Source organism: Anguilla rostrata, chromosome 6 (genome assembly GCF_018555375.3).
Source record: "Anguilla rostrata isolate EN2019 chromosome 6, ASM1855537v3, whole genome shotgun sequence".
NCBI lineage: Eukaryota > Metazoa > Chordata > Actinopteri > Anguilliformes > Anguillidae > Anguilla > Anguilla rostrata.
Genome location: NC_057938.1, coordinates 54,929,545 through 54,943,665, shown reverse-complemented (window position 1 = coordinate 54,943,665; position 14,121 = coordinate 54,929,545). Strand labels below are relative to the sequence as shown.

The 14,121-nt window shown below is 50.6% G+C and overlaps 1 protein-coding gene across 11 annotated transcripts in view; it reads left to right on the top strand.

Moving 5' to 3' along the window:
* Positions 1-14,121, top strand: part of dnmt3ab (DNA (cytosine-5-)-methyltransferase 3 alpha b) — a 147,807-nt gene that overhangs the window by 126,296 nt on the left and 7,390 nt on the right. For all 11 annotated transcript variants that reach the window (XM_064340696.1, XM_064340698.1, XM_064340694.1 and 8 more), the window contains 11 exons: positions 2,159-2,395; positions 3,768-3,926; positions 5,317-5,424; positions 5,875-6,031; positions 7,290-7,439; positions 7,800-7,844; positions 8,935-9,014; positions 9,395-9,507; positions 10,188-10,371; positions 12,665-12,749; positions 13,176-13,321. In XM_064340696.1, coding sequence (XP_064196766.1) covers positions 2,159-2,395; positions 3,768-3,926; positions 5,317-5,424; positions 5,875-6,031; positions 7,290-7,439; positions 7,800-7,844; positions 8,935-9,014; positions 9,395-9,507; positions 10,188-10,371; positions 12,665-12,749; positions 13,176-13,321 — 1,464 coding nt within the window. The remainder of the gene's footprint in view (positions 1-2,158; positions 2,396-3,767; positions 3,927-5,316; positions 5,425-5,874; positions 6,032-7,289; positions 7,440-7,799; positions 7,845-8,934; positions 9,015-9,394; positions 9,508-10,187; positions 10,372-12,664; positions 12,750-13,175; positions 13,322-14,121) is intronic.

Genomic DNA, 14,121 nt, shown 5'->3' with positions numbered 1-14,121 from the left:
CCCGAAAGGACTCCTGCATTTCAAAAGGTAGTTTCTATTATTATTATTATTACTTTTTTTTTTGAAGCCTTTATAGCGTTATGAGCTACATCATTTCTGAACGCTTTCTGCTGTGTATTTTTCTGTCTCTGTGTTTTCAAGTTGAAGGTGGACAAGAAACAGCTTGTGGTATTTATGTTTTAAAGGGGGGGGGGCAGGGGGGGCGAGTAGATTTCTGACGGCTGGCTCCTGGCTGAACTGCACCGCTGGTGACCCTTAAACGCCGAGGGCTAATTGGTCATGTGACCCCCGATGGACAGATGTCCACCCCGCTCTGTCTCCCCTCCGGCTACGGGGGCTGTTGAGACCCGCATAACGGCCTTTTTTTCAAATTCCCCACGTTTTTTAACCCCCGCTTTCCGGGGTGAATAAACACAGAAACCTCAGTTTAGCGGCTTCTTGATGAAAATATGGCTGGTATTTTTTTTTTTTTCAAATTTTAAACCAAAAATGGAAAAACATCTGTTGAGGGTTCTGGGGCTTTTCCGTGAAGACCCATGTAACAACTTTTTCAAATTCCTCACATTTTTAACCCCTGCTTTCTGGGTGAATAAACCCAGATACTTCAACCGAGTGGTTTATCGTTTAGAATATGAATGGTATTTTATTTTTTTTAAACCAAAAATTTTAAAAAATGTCTGTTGATGATTCTGGGTTTTTTTAAGTTTTTTTGATGTGTGCTTCATCCAACTCGATTTTAAAATGGCATTCCGTTTGCCTCGGCAACTGCCATTTTCCAAGCCGAATCCCCATTGGTGCAGGATAGCGGAATGTTTTAACTGTGCAGCTATCCCAGAATTCAATTGCAGATTTGCGGATTTGCACGGTGTGATTTTGTGCATTTAAATAATCAGATTAAAAATTAGTACAGCTGTGATTTGTGATGCACCAAAGCCGGTGAGACTCAGTGAGGCGCTTGGGTAGGCTGCTCTGTTGTCTTTTATTTGGGACGTCCTGCGGTACTTTTTACTGCCTAACTGTCTGCAGGGGCAAGCACCCCATTGGTCGAGCTCTGAGACTTGGGTTGTGAAGAGAGCGCTCCTTTAAAAAAAGCCATAAAACAATAAAGAGGGCTTCTCCCCTGTGTCTTTTATATGGTGATGGGAGGGTATAGTTTCACAAGCCCCCATGGAGAGAGAGAGACACTACAACGAGCGGTCAGTCACTGAGCCAATAAAATGCTTTTTCTCCCCGGAGAAAACAACAGTGATTGGTTGAAATCGATGAGTCACTTGAAAGCATATGGCCACATATGGCTGTGTGTAGCCATATGCCATCGCTTCCACTAACCCAGTGACATCTCTGTGCATTTCTCCTCATTTATATAAGAGTACATTGCAATCGCTTGGCAGCTGCTGTTTCTCTCTGTAGAGCAGCTTGCATTGTGGGAAAGCACAGGGGCATTGACCTCAGGCGTGTGTGGGTGAGTGACGCAGCGTCTGGCTAGCAACGCTCCCGGAACACGGACGAGCGTACGCGCTACGCTGCCGAAGTTCCGAGCGTTGGTAACCATGGCAACACGGGAGAACCACAACGCGATTTTAAAATGCCCGCAGTAGCGTGGGAGATGCGACCGACACCCGAGCTATCGGTCAATTAATCGTGTTTAAAAGCCCCCATGCCCACCCGCCCCACCCCACCCCCCCCTTACCCACAAAGTGTTCCTAACCAGAACGATAACCAGAAGAAAAAAAAAACCTTTTTGTACGGGCTGTGCTGTTTACATTGCAGCATTACGTTGACGGGGAAGACCCTCTTATCCATAGAGACTCACCTTGTGAGACAGGATAAGTGCATTCAGCTGAGTTATATACTACAGTACCAGTGACCTGACTGTCAGAATCCCCCCCCCAGCGAGTGTGCGAGAGACATCGGTAAAACGCTAATGGAGGTTAGCCATGCCAGCCTAGACCTGCGGCGCAGTCATAAATACGTACAGTAACAATAAATATGCTTCCCAACACCCCAACAGTCACTGACGTAGTCCTGCTAAAGTGTCTGTGTCTGTCTGTCTCCACCCCCCAGTGAGTACTGATTACTGGAGAGATAACCGGGGGGGGGGGAGATATGTTTTTTTTTTCCCCTGGAAATAACGTCTCTGCGCCTCTCTGTCTTCCAGGCAGAGAAGAAGGCGCAACTGGTTGCCGTGATGAACGCGATGGAGGATAACATGGGGGCGGAGCCTCAGAAAGAGGAACAGGAAGTGGTCACCAGCCCCCCGCCCCCTCCCCCTCCCCCCCAGCAGCAGGCCACAGACCCCGCCTCGCCGACCGTGGCCACCACCCCGGATCCGATCCCCGTCGTCAGCGGCGACAAGGCCACTCCCAAGTCCTCCGACATGGAGCCCGAGTATGAGGTAAAATTGCGCCGCTCTCCTGTTGTACTGTGTGCCCTGTAGGGTGTAAAGTAGTCACTGGCTCTCCTGTTGTACTGTGTGCCCTGTAGGGTGTAAAGTAGTCACTGGCTCTTCTGTAGTACTGTGTGTGGACTATGAGGGTGTAAAGTAGTCACTGGCTCTCCTGTAATACTGTGTGGCCTGTAGGGTGTAAAGTAGTCACTGGCTCTCCTGTTGTACTGTGTGCCCTGTAGGGTGTAAAGTAGTCACTGGCTCTTCTGTAGTACTGTGTGCCCTGTAGGGTGTAAAGTAGTCACTGGCTCTCCTGTTGTACTGTGTGCCCTGTAGGGTGTAAAGTAGTCACTGGCTCTCCTGTTGTACTGTGTGCCCTGTAGGGTGTAAAGTAGTCACTGGCTCTCCCGTTGTACTGTGTGCCTTGTAGGGTGTAAAGTAGTCACTGGCTCTCCTGTAGTACTGTGTGCCCTGTAGGGTGTAAAGTAGTCACTGGCTCTCCTGTTGTACTGTGTGCCCTGTAGGGTGTAAAGTAGTCACTGGCTCTCCTGTAGTACTGTGTGCCCTGTAGGGTGTAAAGTAGTCACTGGCTCTCCTGTTGTACTGTGTGCCTTGTAGGGTGTAAAGTAGTCACTGGCTCTCCTGTTGTACTGTGTGCCCTGTAGGGTGTAAAGTAGTCACTGGCTCTTCTGTAGTACTGTGTGCCCTGTAGGGTGTAAAGTAGTCACTGGCTCTCCTGTTGTACTGTGTGCCCTGTAGGGTGTAAAGTAGTCACTGGCTCTTCTGTAGTACTGTGTGTGGACTATGAGGGTGTAAAATAGTCACTGGCTCTCCTGTAGTACTGTGTGTGGACTATGAGGGTGTAAAATAGTCACTGCCTCTCCTGTAGTACTGTGTGTGGACTATGAGGGTGTAAAATAGTCACTGCCTCTCCTACAGTACTTTGTGTGACCTGGAGGGTGTAAAATATTTAGCTAGCATTGGGCCACACCTAGCATGTTCAGTGCAATCTGGAACTTCTGGTTTGGCTTCATTAAAGCTTGCAATTCCTGCGATGTCAGTGTTTGTCGAAAAACAAACAATAAAATCAATGGCGCGTGATCAGGCAGTGGAGAATATGCCTTGGCATCTCCCAGAGGCCAGGCGCCTAAGTGAGTGTTTACTTTGTCGTTAAAAGGATAAATTGACGGTGGGGGTGGTCAGTCGTTCAGTCGTAACGAGGAGACGTTTAAGAGCTGCGTTGCCGTGGCGATCGGCTGGAGGAAGAGCCGCTAATGGAAGCTCGCACCGCGGCGCGGTTTTACTCTCGTCTCGCGGATTTTTACGGCGTGGGCGTGTCCTAAAGAACCTCGGCACTGTTCCGTTCTCTCTCCGCTCGCAGGACGGGCGTGGCTTCGGGATCGGGGAGCTGGTCTGGGGCAAGCTGCGGGGGTTCTCCTGGTGGCCCGGGCGCATCGTCTCCTGGTGGATGACGGGGCGGAGCCGGGCGGCGGAGGGCACCCGCTGGGTCATGTGGTTCGGCGACGGGAAGTTCTCCGTGGTGAGTCCGGTTCGGTGCCCCCCCCTGCCAGGTGTGAGAGGCACACCTGTCTGCCGCACTTCACTGCCCCCCCCCCCCCCCCACACTTAACCATCCCACCCCCTCCTCCCCCCACTTGCACTTCACCTAAGACTGGGGATCTACGCCCTACAACCCATTTTTGCTGGTAAATTGATCTGTATTGTACAGTGATATGTTAAAAGATCACCAACAAAAGCACCAATTAAAACCATGCGGGTCTTCTAGCTATCCATCTCCCCTGGTGGAAGAATCTGCTGAGTGATGCGTTTTGCATCACCAAGGTAACCACACACACAGTTAGTGCTGAGTCATAGAGGTGTGCTTGGACTTGGCAAGGAATTGTCAAGGCAAACACAGTTTAGTTCAAGTTCAAATCTGCTTTATTGGCCCAAGGAAGTACACATTCATGCTGCCAAAACCGATAAAAAACGAAGATCTAACAACCTCTTCACTCTCTCCTTCCCTCTCATTTTATCTGCCTCCTAGTGTTTCACACACATTCACAATGTCCCCCAATCTCTCTCTCTCTCTCTCTCTCTCTCTCTCTCTCTCTCTCTCTCACTCTGCCTGTTTGTTCTGTTCCAATCTGTTCCTTGACCTGAGCGTGTTTGCGATGTTGCGAGTGTAAACACGGTAACACGTGAGCCGGGGGGGGTCCTATCACGGCTCGGAGACCCGGGCGAGGGGACGGACGCTGGGGGGGGGACGGACGGAAGCACACCTGAAGCATGATGCGTGAGCTGCGCAGATCACAGGGGCTGACTTGCAGTCGGCCTCAGGTACCGGTGTAGGTGCTGGTCTGTGGAACGTCAGAGAAAACACAGGCGACTTCATCGGGAGTGTGGCTTATTGTCACCATTCAGAAGGCCTGATTGCTGGCACACTGCAGCTGTTACTTAACTGCCTGAGTTTGCGTGAGGCAGATTGAACTCAGTCCAGTTCCTATAGGTTGTAGTGGCATTTTAACCCTGTAGCAGTACTTTTATATATTAGCAATAATGATGAAGTGTTTTTTCAAAGAGCTCTTTGACCGTCAGAATTAGTTTCATTAATACCATTGTAATAATGTTGTAATAACACTGTAATAACCATGTAATAAACGGGTGACTATGTAGCTGATAGATGAACATACGCCGACCTGTGTTTATAGCCATGGATATTGGGATATCAAGCTCCGTGTTCTGAGAGCTAATGTGAGTGAATCGTCTGAAGATTTTTTGGGTTGAAATGAAAACCTATAGGGTGGTAGATCTCCAGGATCAGGGTTGGGAATAGCTGTTATACAGAGTGGGTGGGAGCTGGGGATTTTTGGGTGAGAATATGGGAAAATCCCTGACTAACTTCCCCCCCCTCCCCCCTTTCTCAACAGGTCTGTGTGGAGAAACTGATGCCTTTGAGTTCCTTTTCCAACGCCTTTCACCAGCCAACCTATAACAAGCAGCCCATGTACAAGAAAGCAATCTACGAAGTGCTACAGGTGTGTGAGTGTGTGTGTATGTGTATAAGTGTGTGTGTTAGTGTGTGTATATAAGTGTGTATGTGTGTGCATGTGTGTGCATAAGTGTGCCTGTGTGTATGTGTATAGGTGTGTGTGTTAGTGTGTGTGTATAAGTGTGTGTGTTAGTGTGTGTATGTGTATAAGTGTGTGTGTTAGTGTGTGCATAAAAGTGTGTGCCTGTGTGTATGTGTATAAGTGTGTGTGTATGTGTGTGCGTGTGTGTGTATAAGTGTGCCTGTGTGTATGTGTATAAGTGTGTGTGTTAGTGTGTGTATATAAGTGTGTATGTGTGTGCGTGTGTGTGCATAAGTGTGCCTGTGTGTATGTATATAAGTGTGTATGTTAGTGTGTGTATGTGTATAAGTGTGTGTGTTAGTGTGTGTATATAAGTGTGTGCGCTCTGTATCTGACGGTCCTCTCCTCCTGCAGGTGGCCAGTTCCCGGGCGGGGAAGCTGTTCCCATCCTGCCCTGACACTGATGATACTGACACTTCCAAATCCGTGGACCTGCAGAACAAGCAGATGATTGAATGGGCCATGAGCGGCTTCCAGCCGACCGGGCCTAAAGGACTGGAACCGCCCGAGGGTAGGGCGCTATACACACCCACACACACCCACACACACACACACATACACACACGCACGCACGCACGCACGCACGCACACACACACACACACCCATACACACCCACACACACCCATACACACCCACACACATACACACACCCATACACACATCCATACACACACACACACACACACACACCCATACACACCAACACACACACACACACACACACACACACGCACGCACGCACACACTTATATATATACAGAGACACACACACAAACACACACACCCATACACATGCACACACACAAACAAATACACAAACACACACACACACCACACACACACAGGCATGCACAAACGCACGCACGCACACACACTTATATATATATACAGACAAACGCGCACACACCACACACACACACACAGTCACACTCCTCACTAGATGACAGAAATGGAAAAGCGAAATTTGGCATGAAATCCAAAGGCAGCCTTGTTGCTTTTTAACATGGTTTTAACAGGATTTCCACCGCTATGCTCTGCATATCTTCTGAGGTGAGTTGTTGGTGTCGGGCAGCGTTACCCTCCGTCAAGCTCCTTCTGCGCAGGTAAGCTCTCTGTGTGACTGGTGAGGAGCTGCCTCTCGGCTTCTCCCAACCGGAGAATGCGCCTTGAGGCTGAACCGGACTCCCCTGCGCTGTCCTACAGAGCCACACCGCGTGTCTAACAGTAGCACCCTGCGCTGTCCTACCAGAGCCCACCTGCGCTGTCCCAACAGAGGCCACACCTGCGCTGTCCCAACAGAGGCCACACCTGCGCTGTCCTAACAGAGGCCACACCTGCGCTGTCCTAACAGAGGCCACACCTGCGCTGTCTTTAGACAGCATCGCGCTGAACAGAGAGAGGCTGCACCTGCCAGCTCTCTGTCGACACTCTCATCAGCGATTCTGTCTTTTTTTCCTCCCAAATCGGAGAAAAGGTCGGCCCGGTTGGACAGATGCAGGTGTTTCATGCTGTAGTCTCTAACAGCTGCTCACAGGTCTACAGAAACCAGCTTTTTAAATTAAATCCTTCCTGTTTCAGGACCCGCAATGATGATGTGTTACTAAATGACGTGCTGCGGAAATGTCTGATCCTTTCTCTCTCTCTCTCTCTCTCTCTCTCCTTTTCTCTCCCTCTTGTTCTCTCTCTCTCTGTCTCTCTCTTTCTCTCTCTCTCCCACTCTCCCCCCACTCTCTCCCTCTCCTTCTCTCTCTCTCTCCATCTCCATCAGAGGAGCGCAATCCTTATAAGGAGGTTTACCCAGAGATGTGGGTGGAGCCGGAGGCGGCAGCCTACACCGCTCCCCCGCCCGCGAAGAAACCCCGCAAAAGCACAGCCGAGAAGCCCAAGATCAAGGAGATCATCGACGAGGGGACTCGAGGTACAGCACAATCGCAGTGGTTCACACGGGACTCAAACCTGCAACCTCCCGGGTTAAAAACCCCAGTTCCTGGGGGGTTGTCTCGTGGTGCAGCCTGTAGAGCACTGTCCACGTGCTCATTACGAGCCGCGACGTCGGCGGTTCGAGTCCGACCGCACGACCCTTTGTCGCACGTCTCTCCCTCTCTCTTCCCCTGTTCTTCCTGTCTCTCTACACTGTTCTGTCCAATAAAGCTGAAAAGCCCAAAAAAATATTTAAATATATATATAGCGCCCCGCTGTCTTCTGTTAGCCAGTCGGTACATTCACTGACTTTTTTTCACCTTTGACCCTGTCGTGTATGTGTTTGTTTTAATTTCAGAGAGACTGGTGTATGAAGTGAGACAGAAATGCAGAAACATTGAAGGTATGTGTCAGGCAGGAAGTTCCGAGGCTCACTTCCTGTCTCCTTCCTGTTCAGAGTGAGCGCCTTGTTTCCACTCGCGGTGTGTTTGATGTTGTCCGGCGCTGTGTCTGGTGTCTGCTGCTTCTTCAGAGAACACAGTGTCAGCGTAAACACGATAAGCCACTCGAAAAGGGTGGTTCACACACACACACACACACACACTGACACTCACAGCACATATATCATTTACATTTATATTTAGACATTTAGAACAACATAGACTTGCATATCTAGAGCGACTAACAAAATTCTTACATGAAGGATGTGTTCTGTATGTATTTAATTTTGAAGATAAGCCTAAACTCTGTTTCTCGGCATAAGACTTTTTACTGACCCAGATCAGCTGTATGTGAACAGCAGTGATACTGAACCTGATCCACAGATTTAGTAGGAGCAGTTGAGTACTTACCCAGATTCAGCCGATCAGAGAGAGGCAGTCTCACTGTACCAGATGTGTTTGAGGCAGTGCACTGTACCAGTCATGTGATCATGTGAGACAGCAGTGAACTGAACCCAGATCATGAGCAGCTTACACTGTACCACAGACACAGATCATAAGACATGATGACTTACCCAGATCATCGATCAGTTAGAGACAGTCATCACTGTACCCAGATCAGTTTGGAGCAGTGACACTGTACCCAGATCAGGTGATCAGTGAGCAGCAGTGATACTGAACCCAGATCAGTGAGCAGCAGTTACACTGTACCCAGATCAGCTGATCAGCGAGCAGCAGTGACGACTTGTACCCAGATCAGCAGATTAGTTTGGAGTAGTCATCACTGTACCCAGATCAGTTTGGACCAGTGACACTGTACCCAGATCAGCTGATCAGTGAGGAGCAGTGATGACTGTACCCAGATCAGCCGATCAGAGAGGAGCAGTCATCACTGTACCCAGATCAGTTTGGAGCAGTGACACTGTACCCAGATCAGCTGATCAGTGAGCAGCAGTGATGACTGTACCCAGATCAGCAGATTAGTTTGGAGTAGTCATCACTGTACCCAGATCAGTGTGAGTGTGCTGATGCAGGGCTGTGCTCTCTCCGCAGATATCTGTATTTCCTGTGGAAGTCTGAACGTGTCCCTGGAGCACCCCCTCTTCACTGGGGGCATGTGCCAAAGCTGCAAGGTAAGAGGAGACCCCCCAGGGCCTGGACGAACTGCCACGGGCCCTTACACTATTCTATACTACCATACTATACACCACTATACTCTACTATATACTACCATATACTACTATACTCCACTTTACACTACTATACAAATATCATGTACTAATGTACACCACTATACACTACTATGGAATATCATATACTACAATACACATCTATACACTCCATACTCTTCACTCCCGTAAGTTAGTCACTCATAACTAAAACCCCTGAGCTCCTCCACTCTCGGGCCTGAATCCCGGCCTGTGACGGTTCCTGGCGAGCCGGCCATCGCTCCATCGCATTCGATCGTGGCGTGGCGCGTGTGACGGCCTGGGGCCTCTGTCTCCTCCCGCAGAACTGTTTCCTGGAGTGTGCGTATCAGTACGACGACGACGGCTACCAGTCCTACTGCACAATCTGCTGCGGGGGCCGCGAGGTGCTCATGTGTGGCAACAACAACTGTTGTCGGTAAGAACTCCTCTTTTTTTAAAAAAAAAGGGTGGGGCTGGGGGTCACGAAAAGAGGTCCCCACATGACTTCACTTGCGTCATTCTAAAGCAGTGGTAACCAACCGTTTTCCTGGACATCTGGCATCGTGTAGGTTGTCATGTCAACCCTAATTTGGCACACCTGATTCTGCTGAATAGCACATGTCGAGCTGTTGAATGAGGTGTGCTTTGTTAGGGTCGGAGTGAAAACCTACAGGATGGTAGATCTCTAGCTGTTGAATGAGGTGTGCTTTGTCAGGGTCGAGGTGAAAACCTACAGGACGGTAGATCTCTAGCTGTTGAATGAGGTGTGGCTTTGTTAGGGTCGAGGTGAAAACCTACAGGATGGTAGATCTCTAGCTGTTGAATGAGGTGTGGCTTTGTTAGGGTTGGAGTGAAAACCTACAGGACTGTATTTGGTTACCACTGATCTAAAGAGTATGTGTGCGCTGGTTTACTTTCCATCACATTACTGATGTTTGGCAGAAGATCTGCATAACTTTTTATTTTAGATTTTTTAGATTTAGATTTAGATTTATTCATCTAGATGTATACTGAAGCTATTCAGGTCAAGTGGCTTGCTCAAGGGTCCTACCTGGGAATCGAACCTGCGACCTCTAGGTTGCCCGGTCCCCTAACGGTCGCTCCACCCCCTGCCAGGTGCTTCTGTGTGGAGTGTGTAGACCTCCTGGTGGGGCCAGGAGCGGCCCAGGCGGCCATCAAGGAGGACCCGTGGAACTGTTACATGTGCGGCAACAAGAGCCTCTACGGCCTGCTCCGGCGCCGCGACGACTGGCCCTCCCGTCTGCAACACTTCTTCGCCAACAACCACGACCAGGACTTTGTGAGTACCTCACTCTGTGCATGGTCCTACTGTGACCAACCATGACCAGGACTTTGTGAGTACCGACTCTGTGCATGGTCCTACTGTGACCAACCATGACCAGGACTTTGTGAGTACCGACTCTGTGTACGGTCCTACTGTGACCAACCACGACCAGGACTTTGTGAGTACCGACTCTGTGTACGGTCCTACTGTGACCAACCAAGACCAGGACTTTGTGAGTACCGACTCTGTGTACGGTCCTACTGTGACCAAACACGACCAGGACTTTGTGAGTACCGACTCTGTGTACGGTCCTACCACGACCAGGACTTTGTGAGTACCGACCCTGTGTACGGTCCTACTGTGACCAACCACAACCAGGACTTTGTGAGTACCGACCCTGTGTACGGTCCTACTGTGACCAACCACAACCAGGACTTTGTGAGTACCGACCCTGTGTACGGTCCTACTGTGACCAACCACAACCAGGACTTTGTGAGTACCGACCCTGTGTACGGTCCTACTGTGACCAACCACAACCAGGACTTTGTGAGTACCGACCCTGTGTACGGTCCTACTGTGACCAACCACAACCAGGACTTTGTGAGTACCGACTCTGTGTACGGTCCTACTGTGACCAAACACGACCAGGACTTTGTGAGTACCGACTCTGTGTACGGTCCTACTGTGACCAACCATGACCAGGACTTTGTGAGTACCGACTCTGTGTACGGTCCTACTGTGACCAACCACGACCAGGACTTTGTGAGTACCGACTCTGTGTACGGTCCTACTGTGACCAACCACGACCAGGACTTTGTGAGTACCTCACTCTGTGTACGGTCCTACTGTGACCAACCACGACCAGGACTTTGTGAGTACCGACTCTGTGTACGGTCCTACTGTGACCAAACACGACCAGGACTTTGTGAGTACCGACTCTGTGTACGGTCCTACTGTGACCAACCATGACCAGGAGTTTGTGAGTACCGACTCTGTGTACGGTCCTACTGTGACCAACCATGACCAGGAGTTTGTGAGTATCTCACTCTGTGTACGGTCCTACTGTGACCAACCATGACCAGGAGTTTGTGAGTATCTCACTCTGTGTACGGTCCTACTGTGACCAAACACGACCAGGACTTTGTGAGTACCGACTCTGTGTACGGTCCTACTGTGACCAACCAAGACCAGGACTTTGTGAGTACCTCACTCTGTGTACGGTCCTACTGTGACCAACCACAACCAGGACTTTGTGAGTACCAACTCTGTGTACGGTCCTACCACGACCAGGACTTTGTGAGTATCTCACTCTGTGTACGGTCCTACTGTGACCAACCACGACCAGGACTTTGTGAGTACCTCACTCTGTGTACGGTCCTACCACGACCAGGACTTTGTGAGTACCGACTCTGTGTACGGTCCTACTGTGACCAAACACAACCAGGACTTTGTGAGTACCGACTCTGTGTACGGTCCTACCACGACCAGGACTTTGTGAGTACCGACTCTGTGTACGGTCCTACCACGACCAGGACTTTGTGAGTACCGACTCTGTGTACGGTCCTACTGTGACCAACCACGACCAGGACTTTGTGAGTACCGACTCTGTGTACGGTCCTACTGTGACCAACCACGACCAGGACTTTGTGAGTACCAACTCTGTGTACGGTCCTACTGTGACCAACCACGACCAGGACTTTGTGAGTACCGACTCTGGTACGCTACTGTGCCAACCATGACCAGGACTTGTGAGTACCTCACTCTGTACAGTCCTACCAGACCAGGACTTGTGAGTACCTCACTCTGTGTACGGTCCTACTGTGACCAACCACGACCAGGATTTTGTGAGTATCTCACTCCGTTTACAGTCCTAGCACAACCAGGACTTTGTGAGTATCTCACTCTGTGACCGGTCCTACTGTGACCAACCACGACCAGGACTTTGTGAGTACCGACTCTGTGTACGGTCCTACCACGACCAGGACTTCGTGAGTACCGACTCTGTGTACGGTCCTACCACGACCAGGACTTCGTGAGTACCGACTCTGTGTGTGGCTTTCTCAGTTGCTTTCCCTCTTTAAGGAAAGGGAAAGGGTAATGCCTGTCATCACTCCTTGGTGGAGTGGGTACCTGTTCTTAAAGGGAAGGTGTGACACTTGTTCTTAAAGGGAAGGTGTGACGCCTGGACTCCTGGGAAGGAATGATAAATATTCTTAAAGGGAAGGTGTGACTCCTGTTCTTAAAGGGAGGGTAAGTCCTGTTCTTAAAGGGAATGTGTGACTCCTGTTCTCTCGCCTTAATCTTTCAGGATCCACCAAAGCTTTACCCACCGGTCCCAGCTGAGAGGAGGAAACCCATTCGAGTCCTGTCGCTGTTTGACGGAATCGCGACAGGTGAGGTCCCAGCCTTCCCCTCCCTCTTTTACGAGCAGCGTGGCATTGTGGGGGATTTCTCTTGCACAGTGCGTGGTGTGTGTCTGCAGCTAATGTGGACTGCGACAATGAAAATGTCCCCGATAAGTTTTGTACTTCTGTGAAACTCCGCTGTTTTGGGAGTGTTTGTTTTCATTTATTGAGCCTGAAGAGCTGAAGGGTTTTTCTCAGTTCATTTATTTGTAGTTTGTAGTCGCAGTTAAACTCGTTAAATTCTAAACGGAGCTCATGATCCACCTCAGGTGATCCACAGGGCTCGGTCACGTTTGTTTTTAAAAAAAATTGGAATCTATCGCTGTTCCCCAAGTTTCCTCCCGTAACAGACGCGCGGCGGACCCTGTTGGCGGGCGCGTGCGGTGACCTTTGACCTCTGACCTGTGCTGGCAGGGCTTCTGGTGCTAAAGGACCTCGGGATCCAGGTGGAGCGCTACATCGCCTCCGAGGTGTGCGAGGACTCCATCACTGTGGGCATCGTGCGGCACCAGGGCCGCATCATGTACGTGGGCGACGTGAGGAACGTCACACGCAAACACGTGAGTGTCCCGCCCCGCCCCGCCCCGTCAGAACGCACCCCCTCACCCCCCACCCCGTCCCGTCAGAACACACCCCCTCACCCGCCACCCCGTCCTGTCAGAACACACCCCCTCACCCCCCCACCCCGACCCATCAGACTGCATCCCCTCCCCCCTCCTTTCCTCCCCCAGTCACTGCTGCTGTCCTGGAGTTTCCATTTTTAAGCTCTCCTTCCTCCCAGGGTTTTTGGAACCTGACGCCTCCCGTGTCCATGTGCCATGGGTGACCCTGTGGTTTTCACTGAGCCTGATATTTACCTTCGGCATGCGCAGTAAAGTAATAAGAACACGCTGTCCAAAGTCGAATAAGACGCGGGTTAGCGTGTAGCGCAGCCGTGCTGGTTGTGTGCTGGTCATGGCGCCTCCTGCTGCCTGCGGTGCTGGTCCCCACAGACCCTGCGTTAGGGCCGGTTCGGCTCCAGGGCTGAAGGGCGTTTCTGTGCCCAGGACAGGGGACAGTTTTTTATGTCTGCATCCCAACGGCAGCGTTTCCGTGCCGACCGGCGTCGAGGATTAGCGATGTAGCAGCTGCGGTGGAGATGGGCTTAGCTATAAGCAGGTTATGGGTTATCGAACGTGGGTGGAGGTGGGGGGGGCATTAAGGGAGGGGGGGGGTCCTCTCTCCTCCTCAGCTGTACCCTTGACGGAGGCATTTAAGCCTGAAGAACCTTCTGGAGGGTAAAAAAAAATAAAAATTCGGCCCCCGCTCAAGGACCAAGGCCTTCTGCAAGGCGAACGCGTCACTCAGCCTTCCCATTCTC